Raw genomic sequence first — 16,006 nt, forward strand, 5'->3', positions numbered from 1 at the left:
CCCTAAATGGAATGGAGATGATTTAGCGAGGCAGTCGGTTAGCATAGGTAGATTCTTTATCTCGATTGTGGGTGCGGACGACACCAGACTTTGACGTAGAATTTCCATAAGCTCTCCGCACCCTACAATATCCAGCTTATGGAGGATTCCTTGATATTTTCTTGCTCCGCCACTTGGATTCCCAATGGAGTTTAGATTTTCACAGTTTAGTATAGTCAACACCTTACTCTCATCTCAATTATGCATTATTTGTGCCCAATCAAGAATGCATACTCTTGTGTGACGAAGGGAGTATGAAATAGTGAAAACAAAATAGAAACGAAGAAGAGAGAGAAATAGAAACACCATAAAATAATTTTATTCTATAACTCATTGATAACTATATAAGATTACACTCATACTTATAGGTATGGAAAGAGATTTAATGATCTCAGGAACAACTTGAAGGAGTTTGGCCATCTCCAAGAAATTGAACATCAGCTGAAGAGCAAACTGCATTAGTTGGCTTCCCTTCAAAGGTCAAGCTAACTCCCTTCAATTGTATGTCTTTGCAAGGATGCGATTTGCTGCAATCAACCTTCACCCCGACTTCTTTACTCGAGCTACCACGAACGTCGATGAATTTTACACCATTTATCAAAACACTCGATTCACCACCCTCACATTTCTTGTGTGGGCAATAATGTTGATCGATGATGATCGGATTGTCCACATTATCTACTATAATGCCCTCAAAAGTGATATCCGAAACAAGCCCCGGTGGAGAAGGCGCGAACGTCTTGATCCTTAGCCCGTTTTTGGTGTTTTTTAAGTTGCAATTGGTTACCCGAATCGACCGGACTTCCTTCTCCCCTTGATTCTTCCCGAGGCTCCCGATGCTGATGCCGTGGCCCGGGCCACAGTTGACGCCTGTGATGTCTGTGTTGGTGACTCCGTCTCCTATGGAGATGCAGTCGTCTCCAGTGGCGATGCTTGCACCGGTGATTCTGATGTTGTCGGAATTACTGAGGTGGATGCCGTCGGTGTTGGGGCTGCTTTCCGGAGCTGTGGCGTGGATGTTGTTTATGGTTACGTCGTTGCAGTTGTGGATGTGAAAGTGGAACTTTTTGCTGTTGATGGAATGGATGTCTCTAATGTTCACTTTGTTGACTTTCTCAAGCTTCAATGTCTGTAAATTAGGGGTTAGGGTTAGGTCATAAATGTAATTTATGTAGGGGTTAACTTTGATAATTCGTCAACCCTGCCTTAAAAATGTCAATTATGTCTTTGTGTTGACATTTATATATATATATATATATATATGTATGCACACTGAAATTAAATTAGTTGCATCGAAACTGATAGTTTTCCTTTTTGGATTATTCCGTTAATAAGAAACATGTTTGAAATTGAAATAAAATCATCTTTACTTTTTCATCTTTTCTTACTTAATTCTCAGTTCATTAAGTCATAAGTAAAATAAATAAATGTTTTCATATTAATGGGTCATATGGAGTATAAGATAGAGAGAAGTGAAATTCTATGTGCCACATCATAAGTTTCGGTTTGTGTTACCGCTATAGTGGTGTCATGCTCGGTTCTCCAATAGGAGGCTCCGTTTCCATCTAAGGTGCCGGTGCCTGAGATCGAGAGGCTATCGACCTGGTGAAACATGATCCAATGATCGATGTCGGGAGTAGGATCTTCGGGAGCAGTTATAGTTCCTTCTAGTACAAAATTGGTTTCGCCATTGCATGGCCCTGAAAATTCAATATCACTTAATTCATAATTTCCTTTTGGAACACTAAGTGTGCCTCCATCAGTTGCACAAGCTTTCTTCCATTCATCTAAAAAATACTGCAACAAAATAAATTAAAAATAAAAGTAATTAGTATGCAAAAAGTTATAGAATATCCTATCATGAAATCCATTAAGTAAAATGTTTCTTTTTCTATGATACCTCTTTGCTATCTGTTTTGGCACCATTTTGAGAAATTGTGAATATGTTGCTTTGGCAATGGACATGAAGAGTGCTCCAAATGGAGAGAAGAAAGAAAATAACAATGCTTTGAGACAAACAATTTGAATCCATTGATGAAGTATTGTTGGTAATGATATGAACTCAAAATAGAGACACTTCTATTTATATATCTAAGTTGAAGTCATGCATTAAAGTTTGTAACTCAATGTTGTTTAAAACACTATTCCAAATTTTATCTATGGAATGTTGATTAATAAGTTTGTGGCTCTTATAGTCAATTTTACAATCAATAGAAAGAATAAATTACTGACCTCCATATTTTTCAAATTGTTTTAGATATTTAGCACACAGTTTAGATATTTATAAAGTTTTGCATCTTGGAGATCATTCAAACTTAAGGGCATCCACATCCCATTTTTGTTAAGCATTAGCACTTTTCTCATTTGCGATTTTTTTTCCTTTTTATCTCATTATATATTGTAATTAATTAAGATTCGTGAATAAATAAAATGAATAATTTTATTAAATAAAAATGCATAATTTATATTATTCCATTTGTTTGTCGGAGATATTTGTGCATTTGTTTATCTTAACATCTCATAAAAATAGTCAACATCCATTTCATAAATTATAATGTACTATTTTTTAAATAATATAGATATAAAGATTATTCATATTAATTTCTAATATCTTTATCCCACCCATCTATTTTCTGGTTCCATCATTGGTGCCTTACAATTCTACTTATGTTATCCTCATTATAGGAAATCTTAGATTATTCTTATTTGCTCTTCCAAAGATAATTATGGATTCCTTATAGTTGACCTAATACGATTGTGAAATCATATAATGAAAGCTATATTCATGTCTTTGAGCTTCAAATGGTAAGAAGTCAACTGTATAAACAATATATCCAATATCCTGATATTATAGGATTTCAATGTTAAATTGATAAATACAGTAGAATTTGGTGTTATCGCTACAAAGATGCGACAACCAAAGTGGGAAATTAGGAAATGTGGGAAAAATGTTAGTTAGTTACAATCGGACGTTTTAGAGAGAAAAAGGAAACTAAATTGGTGTGGATAATTTTAGCAATTAAACTGTACTATATTTAGTGTGTCATTTTGGATTTTAAAATATGAATTTCAATTATAATTAAGTGATTTCATTAGAGTCAGAGATTAGTGTAGTCAAATTTAGTCAAAATAACTAATTTATCTTTTCTCTACTTATATTTAAATATATTGGAAAATAATTAGTGAAGGAAAGAAGTAAAAACTGAAAGCCAATATCTTTTAGCAAAAGTCAAAGGAAGACATGTAAACATTGGGCTTATTGGAAAATAATTAGTGAAGGAAAGAAATAAAAATTGAAAGGCAGTATCTTTTAGCAAAAGTCAGGAAGACATATGTTATCCGTATTTAATAAAATAAAATGAAATTAGTAATAGATTAAAATGGTAAGACAAATGGGATGGCTTCCTTTTCTACCATTTTTGGATTACTTTACAAAGCCAATATCTTTTAGCAAAAGTCAGAAAGACATATGTTATCCATATTTAATAAAATAAAATGAAAATGGTAATAAATGAAATTGGTAAGACTAGGGGTGGGAATTGGATTTACCCGTACCCAACCCGATATCTGCCGGGTTTTGGATATACAATATCTAATTTTATGGGATTGGGTATTGGATTGGATATTGAAATATAAGATAAATCGGGTATTGGATAATCCGAATGGGTATCGGGTATTACCCGAATATCCAATTTATTATTGAGCTTTAAGAATTGGGCTAATTTATTTACTAATGAGAACTAATATTTTGGATGAATCTTTGAATATGACGACTTTTTGCATTTTAGCAATGACTGCTTCTATATTTTGCTAGTTGTTTAATGATTTTTATGTATTGCATAACCAACTAATGTGATTTTTATATTTTAGTTAATTATTTTAATTTTTGAATTATATTATTAATTGCTTGAGCTTCTATAGTTTTAATAAATGCGTATTTTTTATTATTTTATCTACATATTGCATGATCAATCCCCATAAATATAATCTTATAGTTTAAAATAAAAGTGATCCATTTTTTTTTAGTTTAATACTACAAAATAAATGAAACATTAAAGATATTAGTCAATTTAAATATTTCTATATTTCTATATAAAATTTAATTTTTTTATTAGTTATTAACACATGTAAAGAGTCGGTTATTTGGGTACCCGATAGGTCGGGTATGGATACCCGGGGTGGGTATTGGAGTACCCGAAGATATGTCGGGGCGGGTATTGGATAGACATTTTGATGATTTTCGGGTTTGGGTACCCGGTTTTGTAGAAAAGAAAAGAGAAGGTAATCATCGACTATGTATGAAAAAGGAAAAGGAAAAGGAAAAGAAAGCCCACAGGGGCAGCACAGTTGGCAGCGGAGTCTGATCTTGCTGCAATGACCTTGGGTTCGAATCCTGCTGTCGTGTAGTTGCTTCCATCTCTCAGGCAAAGTGTGAGGCCTTGGGAGATGGGCTTCTGGCAGTCCGTGGGTTAAGGTCTCCCCCTTAATGGGCTATTGCATACCCTGATTTACCCCTCACATAATGTCGGGCCAGAGTGTGGGGGCCGCTAAGGCGACGGAATAGGTCTCCCCCTTAACGGGCTACTGTGTACTGCAAGGAAAAGGAAAAGAAAGATTATGGAAATGGAATATGATGGGAGGAGTTGCATTTCAACAGCAGTGAAAGTACTTACTACTTGCTAAGTCATCTAAGCGGCAAAGGTCATCCATTTATCATCGATTTTCAGATTGGGATGGTTGTGCCACTCCGAATCAATGTGTAGTTCCGGGCAATATTGAATTACTAACAATTCTAATTTAGTGAGGCGCACGGAGGGCAGACACCTCAACCTTTTCCAACGATATAGGCGTAACTCCCTTAGAGACGAGAGGTTCCCCAGCCATCGGGGCAATTCTTCTACCCCAATATTTTCTAACTTTAAGTAATCAAGAGTAGTGAGATGTTGAATTGATTGAGGCAGCCACTCCCAATTTTCAACCACCTTCAATTGTAACTCCTCAAGTGAGTTGCAACATCCTTGCAGCATGCCTTCCACAGTATCTCTAATGCGAGCACTAGTCTCCATTGTCCACTCCACACTCACATCTATCTCTAATGTCTTCAATCTGCCAAAACTCCAGCTCTCAATAGTACCACTAGCCATAAAATTAGGAACACCTTTGATCGTCAATTGTGTGAGGCGAGGAGATGATTTAGCGAGGCAGTCAATTAGCATTGGTAGATTCTTTAGCCTCCTTAATCCTTCCAATGCGAGTGTCTTGATTGTGGGTGCGGACGACTCTAGAATTTGATATGGAATTTCCATCAGCTCTGTGCACCGTACAATAACCAGCTTACGCAGGATTCCTTGATATTTTCTTGGATTCCCAATTGACTTTAGATTTTCACATTTTCTTATAGTAAAATCCTTCAGAGAAATAAGGGTGTCCAGGCCATGTGGTAATTCTCTCAATACAGGGCACTCAAGAATGCTTAATTCTGAGAGATTCTGATTGTTATAGAATAACTGTTTTGGCAGACATTTTATTTCTAATCCAGATATTACGAGAGTCCTGAAATTACTGAATGAAGAATCTATGAACCTCACATTCTTCAGTCCTACCAAATAAAGAGATTTCAGATTAGGCAAGTGCTCTAGCTTCGGGATTTCCTCACATTCTGAGCAATGCCGAAGTATTATCTGAGTCAAGTTGTCAAATGTTGCCCAAGAGCCTTGAAACCCATCCCATACTTCCATCTTCTTACACCATGCTGGAAATCTTTTGCCTTGATATCTTCTAATCTCCAACACTTTCAAATTTGCATGAGGTTGGAGGCCTTCCAATACACTCTCATCATTTCTTTCACGGATACTTCTCTCGTCATCCCAACTAAACACCAGTTTAGACAAGTTTGACTTCTCTAACATATTTGCTTTCATAGCCTCTTCCTTGTCACGCACCCTTTCAAGATGTCTAATCTCTAGCGTTCCTTTGTGATTTTTTAAACTTCCAAGCTCTTCAATTTGGAAGCCCTTCTCTTCGCTCACTTTAAAGTGCTCAAGTGTTTGAAGAGAAGTTAATTTCCCAATCTCTGTAGGCAACTTTGTTTCCGACTTTAGACAAAGATGCCTTAAATTAATCAAGTACTTCATCGTATTTGGCAGTTTCTTCAGTTCCCATATTTCTGATCTGAATGTTTGCAAGTGATGGAGTTCACCTATCCACTCCGGAATGTTTGCAATTGATGTATCGGATATATTGAGATTTCTCAAATGTATCAACTCCTTAATTGAAATGGGCAACTCTTTATAATCACGACCATAAAGAGTTAGATTATGCAGATATTTGAAGTTAGAGAATATGGTAACAGAAGTTCCACCTTCCAAGAGTAATGTACGCAAATTCCTCGACACTTCATCTGGAATACGACTCAATTCTCTTTTGTGAAACTTGTATCGAGTGTTTCCATCTGCATTATTATTAGATAAAACAGAAGAAGCAAGATCATGCACAAGATCGTGCATCACACATGTTTCCCTTCCACGATAATTTGCTTCTGTAGTTTGCAACAGAGAATTCTGCAGAAACACATTGAAAAAGATGCTTCCCATGGACTCCATATCATCTCTTGGCTAGGTCTAAGAAACCCTTCAGCCATCCAAAGTTCAATCAGTTCCTCCTTCATGATTACCCAACCTTTGGGGAAAATCGAACAATAGGCAAAACACTTTTTGAGTGGCGGTGAAGACAAGTGATCGAAGCTCAATTTCAATATTGTTAAGATATTTTCACCTCCTTCATCATCTGAGAGCCAATTTTCATTGATGGAGCGCCAAGCTTGTTCGGACTTACAGCGATGAAGCACGCCCCCGGTCACATTGGCAGCCAAGGGCAAACCCTAACATCTTTTTGCAATCTCTTTCCCTATCGTCTCAAATCCTGGTGGAACTTCTGCATTTCCATCAAAAGTTTTTCTTTTTATTATGGACCAGCACTGTTCATCTAATAAGCCATTCACTCGATGAATATAAAATGGGTTAACAATTGAAGCAACCTTTTGACTCCTGGTAGTGATGATAATGCCATTTCCCTCTTTAGAAGAAACTCCCTCAATGTTATTTATAAAGGTTTCCCATTTCAGAACATCTTCATTCCAAACATCGTCAAGAACAAGAAGATAAGTTTTAGCCCTGAGAGCTTCTTGAAGCTTTTTAAGGATAATTTCCTCATGCTCAACTCGCTCAACTCTATCACTGGTGGTTGGAGTCAATGTTGAGTGGATTTTGTTGTAGAGACCAATTGGATCAAAAGTTTGAGAAACATGAACCCAAATATGTGATTCGAATGTCTTTAGCCTTTTGTGATTGAAGACATTCCGAGTCAACGTGGTCTTTCCCATACCCCCCATTTCGACAAGAGCAACGATGGAGATGGTCCGATCTTGGGGGATACGGGTCAGCATGTAAACAACTTTAGAGACATCATCATCTCTTCCGACAAAGATTGGATCACTCCTGATGGAATTAGTCTCGGTGGAAATATGAGTAGCAATAGGTGCATTTTGAACTATGCTTTGAAGGCCAAGATCTGTTGCCCTTTGGTTCATAGACTCAAACTCCGCATTGATTTTTTTCATTGTGTTAGCCATATTACGCCGGCGCATAATGCTTTTGCAGGATAAGATGCATGATAGTACCCAATCCTTGGCCTTGGGACTGTGACTGGATGTCTTCATTTTCTCCACTTGTTTTTGTAGAAGTTGATAGCTGAGTTCGTCCAAGACATTATCAGCTTCGAAAGCCATGACTTCAAGCTCCCTTAACCATAATTTGACAGCATTTTCAGTGATGGATTTCTTCTCTGCATCATTCAAGAAGGCTTGGATCATGTCCAAAGTCCTCTGCAGCTGTCAGGCAGCTCCATCGAGACCTCGAATCAAAGAGTACTCTTCCTTCAAAACGTTGATCAGGTTTTGAACAACAACTTCGATGGCTGCAGAAGCTGCTCCTTCTATAGTTGCAGAGAGATAGCTATAGTGAAAGAGGAAATTCTTTTAAATTTTTGTCTCATGTAAACTTGTGGATGATAAATATTACACTAGTGTCAAGAAATATGTTTATAACTCTAGTACATTTCATCTATGGTTATAACTCTAGTACATCTCATCTATGTATGTATATGTATGGATATATAGGTGTATAATCAAATACTCCATCCGTCCCACATTTGGAGTCACTTATTGTTATGGCTCGGATTTTAAGAAGAGTGAAAGTTTGTAATAAATGAAGTTAGATGGTGGAGTGTGTAATAAATGAAGTGAGATGGTAGAGTGTGTAATAAATGAAGTGAGTTGGTTGAAGATGGGTCCTTTTTGACTTTTTGGTTTTTTATTTTTGTTTTGGTTTATTTTAATGTAGATAATGACATTTTAATGTAATTTTGATGAGCAATGGGGTAAAATTATATGACCAAATATGAAAAATTCTAAATGTGACTCTTAAATTGGGACGGACTTTTATGGCAAAAAGTGACTCTTAAACTGGGACGACGGAGGGAGTACTAACTAATTTAACGTAATAACTAATAACTAATAACTAATTTCAAATTTGCATGTATATATGTTAAAAATATCAATACAAAAGACATAAATTTATCAATATTCTTGTGTTGATATTTAAATTTACATGTTGTATTGATATAATTACGTCTTTATGTAAATAATTTTAATTCACATAGTTAAAAGTTATTAGTTATTATTGTAATTAGTATTACCCTATATATATGTGGGTCAAATAATATAATTAGTAGTACTTATTCTAGGGAGTATTACCCTGTATACATGTGGGCCAACCAGAGCATGCCACGTTGGCTGCCCGTGCTCTTGCCGCCAACAGGGCCGTGCTCTTTGGCAAGAGCACGTCCGTTCCGTCGGCAAGAGCGCAGCAGCGAGTACAGACGTGCTCTTGCCGTCGGCAAGAGCACAGCTCTTCCACAAGAGCATTGATGCGGATGCTCTAACTTGGCGTATACTTACTAATTAACTAGAAAAACAAATAAATATAAAAAGCAACTTAATCAAGGAAATTAAAAAATAGGAAAGAAAATCAAGTTAATTGATTCGAATCATGTACTTTATATGTTAATATGAAGACAAACTCAAAAAAACATAATTATTTCTATATGACCGCGATATTTAGCTGTATAATTAAGCGGTCGGAGCATAACAATTTAGTAACATAAAGTAATGTGTGGATTTGTAAACAAGCAAATAGCTAAAAAAAACTAGGTTCCTCATTTAGCTGGTCATGAAAACAAACATTTGACAAATGATTTTGTTGGTTGAAACCATTAATAGAATCAAATGGCTCTAATTGAAAGGAATCATTAATAGAACCAATGAATCATTGGATTGAAAATATATAGCCTAGATCTATTACACCGAATATTAGTCGCTAGTCACTAGTATATCAGTTTTAATTAGTGACTTTAGTGACGGAATAGTGACGGAACTGGTGTTAGTAATATTACATCGACATTATTGACGTTAAGCCCGTTACAAAATTAGTGATAGAAATCGGCAGCCACTAAAATGAGTTTTCGGAAAAATTAATAATGAAGAGTGAAGTCAATAAATCCATTAAGTGTATTTTTTAACAAAAATATAGTACTAAAAGTTTAAAGGTAATTTTATGAGGAGAACAACAACATCAAAATTGAATATGTTAAGATCAATTAAGAAATTGATTCTCCATTCATCAAAAGATTCATTAGTATAAATAGAAACACATTTATTTTTTACTTCTATTTCTTAATTTATATTCTTTTTCCACTTAATATGATGAAGACACAGCGCGTGGGCAGAAGAAACACATTTATTCTCTCTCCACTGAAAAACAATTCCCATGCATTGCAGAAGAAAATGGAAAATGATATACTTACTTGCTGGGTATCAGTACTTGCATATAACTCCGGTAGGAAGAAGCTCTCTCTCTATCAAGACTCAATTATAAATATTCAGAATTTGAATTTGTGGCTGAATAGCTAAAAAACACAAAAAACAAGATTTGGTAAGCAGAGGTTCATGTAATTTGACCTTCGAACTAGTCATATATACTCCCTCCGTCTTATAGAAATAGGACATATGGTATTGACCTGAGTTTTACTGTTTAATTGATAAAGTAAGAGAGAAATAGAAAAAAGTAATTGAAATTGTGTAGTGGACAGTGGACCCATAAATAATAAAGTAAAATAGAAGGAGAAAAAGGTTGTCATAAATAGATATGGACTATTTGTATGAGACGGACGGAAAAGAAAATATGACATATTTCTATGGGACGGGGGAGTAATTAATTAGGTTTATGCGCGACAGCCGAGAATGAGAAAATATGCACGTAGTCAAATAAGATGAATTCTCAAAACAGGAAAATTGATAATATAATTTAGATTATTAATTAAGGTAATTAAATTTTAATTAGAGTGATATTAAGTATAAATTAATATATATTAATTGCATGTTTTGTATTGCGCTCTCCTTCATTTTCCTAGGTTGACATTAACAATAATTTATTAAGTTAATCTTAATGTAATTTATTCAAATTATCATATATTTTAATAATAATAATAATAACTATTATTAATATTTTTTAGATTTAATAAAAATTTTATTCATACTTCGTTCATCCAAGTTACTTGTTCCATATTCTATTTTGGAGTGTTCAATGCTACTTGCTTCATTTTCTTATTGGGCTAAAACTTTTATCTTCTCTCTTCTTTTATTCTATCTTGCTCTTATTTACTTTATTCTCTATTCATTTAACATATAACCATCAATTTCTTATATCTAATGCATAAAAGAAATTCATCAACTAGATCGGAACAGACGGAGTACAAATTTTCAACTATATATCATACTCCCTCTGTTCCCATTGAAGATGACACATTTTCCTTTTTAGTTTGTCAGTTTGTCCCAACTAAGATGACCTTATGCTAATAATGGAAAGACCTTTATCTTTACTTTATTACATCTGTCTTTTACTTTATTCTCCCTACTTCACATATAAAATAAATTTGCATAAATTCTTGTGCCATCCAAGAAAGAAATCATCTTCCTTTTTGGGCTGTTCCACTGTAGCTGGGTCATCTTCTTTTTTAGCAAAAAGTACTTTACTCTCTCTCCATCTCTCTACCTTTTTCCTTTTTACTTTATTCTCCTTCTGCTTAACTCATTTAAAACAATTTTTCTTAAATCCTATGCCAAAAAGAAATGCTTCTACTACAAGGGACAGAGGGAGTACTACTTGCCTGTAAATTATTATTTAATCTGAATTTGTATTTTGATGAAGATTTCAATGGTGGCCTAATTTGCTGACTAAAATTTAGGCCGAACTTATATATTTTTGTTTGATATTATTGATATTTTCAAATACAAAATATATAAATAATCTATCAATTATCATATTATCCATTAATAGGAGTGTGTTATATTGCTAAGAAAAGTGGAAGGAAAAAAGTTAGTGGAATAGAGGTCCCACTTGTATATACTCCTTCCGTCCTAGAAAGATTGTCCCATTTCTTTTTTCACCCTCATTTTGCAAAAATAATAATAAATAGTTAAAGTAGAGAGAGAGTAAAGTAAAATAAAGAATAATGTAGAGAATAGTCTTACCTACATTATCCTCTCTCTTATTTCACTCTCTTTCAACTTTACCTATTTATTATTATTTTTGCAAAACGAGTGCAAAAAATAAATTGTGACAATCTTTCTGGGACGGAGGGAGTATTAGTTTTAAATGAAATGTGAGTTGAATGAGTTAGTGGAAGGAGAGACCTTATTACCATTTATGGTAAAAGTGAACCGAGACTCTTATTCACGGACGGACTAAATGGAAAAACGGGACTCCTATTCGCGGACTGAGGGAGTACAACTTATTGATAGGCATTGGATCATTCAATTAAGGTACAAGATCATTCATCCACGAATATCAATGTCGTCTACAAAACATTTCAATCAAGGATATTAATGTCAATTAACAAAAAGTTAGTTATAACTAATTTTTAAAAAATATCTTAAAATTTTAAATGATTATAATTCTCTCAATTTAAATTATTTTTTCACACAACACATATCAAATTAAAGATAATTTTATAAGGATTCTAACGAGATCTTACTTGCATATGTTCCGATGTCAAAATTTGAAAAAAAGAATGAATTTTTATATTTTTGTTGTAGCAGGTTAATGTCAACCTACATATGGTAATATATCAATACAATACATATAAAATGTCAATGCTAAATTATGTTGACATATTCAATGAATCCTATTGAAATATTTAATACACTATATTGACATTTTGACTTAAAACCCTAATTTTAGTAGTTTCTTATCTTTTTAAATATAAATAATAATAAAATGAAATTACAAATCACAATTTATAGACCACCAGATTTCTATAAATCTTATGATTTTAAAATAGTTATAGTTAGCAATTAAAGATTAAGTTAGCAATTGATCATTCCCTCCATCAATAACATCAATAACAGTATTACTTTTTCCTAACAAATAAACAGATCATTATTGCTTGTAAAACTCTTAAAATTTAAAAAAGTACTCTTTACTCTAACAGAACTGAAAATTAATCTGCTTACTTGTTGCCAGATTTTGTGTGAGAAGGGGATGATTGCACTACTCAGAATAAATGCGTTGATATAACCCCGGTACGAAGTAGCTCTCTCTCTCTCTCTTTCTTCATTCACAAATATTCAGAATTTGAATTTGAGGCAGATAGCTATGACAAAAAAAGAAAACAAGATTTTACAAGCAAGAGTGTCAAACATTGACCTTGAACTAGTCATCGTATAATTGATTAAATTTATACGAGAAAGCCTATAACAAATTAATATCACATGGGCCAACTTGTGTATTTGTTCACTAATTATCTACTCCACAAGATTCTTGGAAGAAGCCATTGTTGTGTCAAATACGTGTTTTAAATCGGCTGCCACGTCAACGCTTAATTTGCTGAAAATGAGAAAAATGGGATGTATAGTTGGCAGAAATTTTATCTTTCGTAATTTATTTTCAGATCATTTAAAAAGTATGGGACTAGCCAAAATATATGACCATCTACCTTGAATTATTTGTCAATTTTTCCTATACAAAATCAAAAGTTATTAAGTCTTCAGACAAAACAAATACAAGATGCTCCAATTATATATTGCAGCCTACAATTAAATAATATGCACAATGGTCAACTTGATGCAGTTATAGAATACAATTAAATGATATCGTTTTCGACTCCATGGGACTTTTAGGTTGATTATCAATGTCAACTTGTGTATTCACTAATTAAACTACTCCACGAGATTCCATGGGAGAAGCTATTAATTGGCGTGTCAAAAGTTATTAAGTCATCACACAATATCAAATCAAGATGCTTCAATAATTGCTACTAAACAAGTGATTAAGAGCTAAGTCAATGTACAAAATTGAATTAATTAGAACAAGTACATACGCGTGAAAGTTTAGATGAAACTAGTGTTTTAAACAATAGATCGGGCAGGCCGATTCGGCTCATTTTTGTTCATGGATTTTCATCCCTAGATGAGTTATCACCTCTACCAAACATGTCATAAGTGTTTAATCTAGTCCGATTTTCATCTTTAACCCAGTATACTTTTGAGCTATCTCGAACAAATCAAACGGCGAATTGATGCTTGATAGTAACCATAGATGCATACGAGAGAGTCAAGGGACAAGGGATAATCGAACGCCGCATGAATCGAGTCGTGCCCACCAACCTTGGCTCTAAAAGAATTATTAGACGTATGTAATATATCTATATTATATAGAAGTTTAAATTACTATTACACATATTGAATTTTTAATATATTTAGCATTAAAAGCGGCCAATTCAGCATACGTACTATTAAACATAACAAAACTTATTAGCTGGTCATTAGTGGCTTAATTGTAAACCACGAACCAGTTCTTAATTAGTTATACCCAACTTGAAATATATGGATCCAATTATATTAAAGTATATATACAACATTGGTTACGGCGGATCCATGAATTTATAGTTGTGGGGTCGAACTAAACAAACAATGTAATATGTGTGAGCATTTTGTGTGTAATGTGTGTGCAATGTGTATAGTATGTGTATTTTGTGTATAGTGCATGTCGCGTGTGTATTTTGTGTATTGTGTGTATAGTGTGAAATGTGTGTAGTGTGTAAAATGTGTGAAGTGTTAGAAATGTGTGTGAAGGGTGTGAAATATGTGTAGAATGTGAAATGTGTGAATTGTGTGTAGTGTGTAGTGTGTGGAACGTGTGTAGTGTGTGAAACATGTGTAGTGTATGAAATGTGTGTAATGTGTAAAGCGTGTGAAATGTTTGTAGTGTATGTGAAATTTGTTTAGTGGATAGTGAAGCTATCTAATTTTATGACTATTTGAATTCCAATTTTCAACTTTCGATATGAAATTCAAATCATGGAATTGAAAATTTTGGAAGCATAAGTAATTCCAATTCTATTCATTTTTATGATACCAAACAATGGAATTGGAATTGGAGGCGGAATTGGAGGCTCCAATTCCATGTTCCAAACACACCCTTAGTACATACTGCATCATAAAATAGTGTGTATATATAAGCAATCCAAACCAAATATGAAAACTTAAGCAAATAAGTACTGAATTTCAGCAAATTATTCTATCAATTCTTCCTACTAATGCTAGGAGCAACGAAGAAGGACCAGGCACACATGCTAAGATAAATTACACACAAAGTAATGAAAACCAAACACCACCTCTTTCCTTATTTTAAATCTGAATTTCATGAATCTGCTACAACGGCTCACGGAAGAAGATCTGGACAGAGCACGACCTCCCATGCGTGCGTGTGGAATGTTGGAATGTCTCTTGACTTTGCTTTCAGTTTCCGACTTCATACGGACTCCATTTTCAGCTCTGCTCACTACATAGGAAGGATAAATAGCAGATTTGTAAGTTGTAAAACATCTAAACATGTTCCAACACTGAATAAATTATGCGTACTTGCTACATCATTCCCTGATTTCCAGATTGGGATGGTTGCGCCACTCCAAATCAATGTGTAGTTCCGGGCAATCATCAATATGTAAATAGATTAATTTAGTGAGTCGCGCAGCAACAGAGGGCAGACACCTCAACCTGTTACAATGTTTTAGCCATAAGATCCCTAGAGATGAGAGGTTCCCCAGCCACTGTGGCAATTCTTCTACTCCTATATTTTCTAAATTCAAGATTTGAAGAGTAGTGAGATGTTGAATTGATTGAGGCAGCCACTCCCAGTTTTCCACTCCCTTCAAATCTAACTCCTTAAGTGAGTTGGCACATCCTTGCAGCATCCCTTCCACAGTCTCTCTAATGCCAACACTACTCTCCATTGACCACTCCACACTCACATCTATATCTAAATACTTCAACCTGCCTAAACTCCAACTCTCAATAGTACCACTTGCCATGAAATTAGGAACACCACTGATTGTCAATTCTTCGAGGCGAGGAGCATGATTTAGCGAGGCAGTCAATTAGCATTGGTAGATTCTTTAGCTTCCTTAATCCCTCCAATCTTAGTTTCTGAATTGTGTGTGCGGATGACTCCAGAATTTGACATGGAAATTCCACCAGCTCTCTGCACCCTTCAATATTCAGCTCACGGAGGCTTCCTTGATATTTTCCTACTCCGCCACTTGGATTCCCAATTGACTTTAGATTTTTACAGTCTTTTATGGACAACTCCTCTAGAGAATTGAGGGTGTCCAAGCCATCTGGTAATTCTCTCAATGCTGGGCAGACATAAATTGATAATTTCAAGAGATTCTGATTGTTATAGAATAACTGTTGTGGCAGACATTTCAATTCTAACATAGCTAATGTGAGAGTCCTTAAATTATTGAATGAAGAGTTTATGACCCTCACCTTCTGCAGTCTCACCAAATGAAC

At 34.5% G+C, this 16,006-nt stretch overlaps 3 protein-coding genes and 1 long non-coding RNA gene across 4 annotated transcripts; all 4 read right to left on the reverse strand.

Annotated features, from left to right (window-relative positions):
• Window positions 1-430: 430 nt before the first annotated feature.
• LOC125213821 (exopolygalacturonase-like) lies at window positions 431-2,277 on the reverse strand. The gene is made up of 3 exons (XM_048114568.1): window positions 2,272-2,277; window positions 1,555-1,836; window positions 431-1,168 (listed from the first exon to the last, which is right to left on the reverse strand). The coding sequence occupies exons 1-3, from the start codon at window positions 2,275-2,277 to the stop codon at window positions 431-433; spliced, it is 1,026 nt and encodes a 341-aa protein (XP_047970525.1).
• A 2,559-nt stretch (window positions 2,278-4,836) lies between these two features.
• LOC125213836 (putative disease resistance protein RGA3) lies at window positions 4,837-6,641 on the reverse strand. The gene is made up of 2 exons (XM_048114590.1): window positions 5,069-6,641; window positions 4,837-4,955 (listed from the first exon to the last, which is right to left on the reverse strand). Exons 1-2 carry the CDS (start codon window positions 6,639-6,641, stop codon window positions 4,837-4,839), a joined length of 1,692 nt encoding a protein of 563 aa, XP_047970547.1.
• A 278-nt stretch (window positions 6,642-6,919) lies between these two features.
• Window positions 6,920-12,803, reverse strand: LOC125213938 (putative disease resistance protein RGA3). The gene is made up of 4 exons (XM_048114743.1): window positions 12,668-12,803; window positions 11,857-12,012; window positions 9,961-10,062; window positions 6,920-8,051 (listed from the first exon to the last, which is right to left on the reverse strand). Exon 4 carries the CDS (start codon window positions 7,907-7,909, stop codon window positions 6,920-6,922), a length of 990 nt encoding a protein of 329 aa, XP_047970700.1. The 5' UTR covers window positions 7,910-8,051; window positions 9,961-10,062; window positions 11,857-12,012; window positions 12,668-12,803.
• A 1,842-nt stretch (window positions 12,804-14,645) lies between these two features.
• Window positions 14,646-15,528, reverse strand: LOC125201117. The gene is made up of 2 exons (XR_007172843.1): window positions 15,077-15,528; window positions 14,646-14,996 (listed from the first exon to the last, which is right to left on the reverse strand). It is a non-coding gene; the product is annotated as an uncharacterized LOC125201117 (long non-coding RNA).
• Between the last annotated feature and the right edge of the window lie 478 nt (window positions 15,529-16,006).

This window comes from Salvia hispanica, chromosome 1 (assembly GCF_023119035.1).
Source record: "Salvia hispanica cultivar TCC Black 2014 chromosome 1, UniMelb_Shisp_WGS_1.0, whole genome shotgun sequence".
Classification (NCBI taxonomy): Eukaryota; Viridiplantae; Streptophyta; class Magnoliopsida; order Lamiales; family Lamiaceae; genus Salvia; species Salvia hispanica.

What these genes read in the sequence shown, in the direction of transcription:
- LOC125213821 (XM_048114568.1), bottom strand. An exon ending in AGCATGACACCACTATAGCG is followed by an intron (nt 1,169 to 1,554) that starts GTAACACAAACC and finishes CCTAATTTACAG; the next exon opens with ACATTGAAGCTTGAGAAAGT.
- LOC125213836 (XM_048114590.1), bottom strand. Translation starts at nt 6,641, where the DNA reads ATGGAGTCCATGGGAAGCATCTTTTTCAATGTGTTTCTGCAGAATTCT. An exon ending in CATTAGAGATACTGTGGAAG is followed by an intron (nt 4,956 to 5,068) that starts GCATGCTGCAAG and finishes GATTACTTAAAG; the next exon opens with TTAGAAAATATTGGGGTAGA.
- LOC125213938 (XM_048114743.1), bottom strand. Translation starts at nt 7,909, where the DNA reads ATGATCCAAGCCTTCTTGAATGATGCAGAGAAGAAATCCATCACTGAA.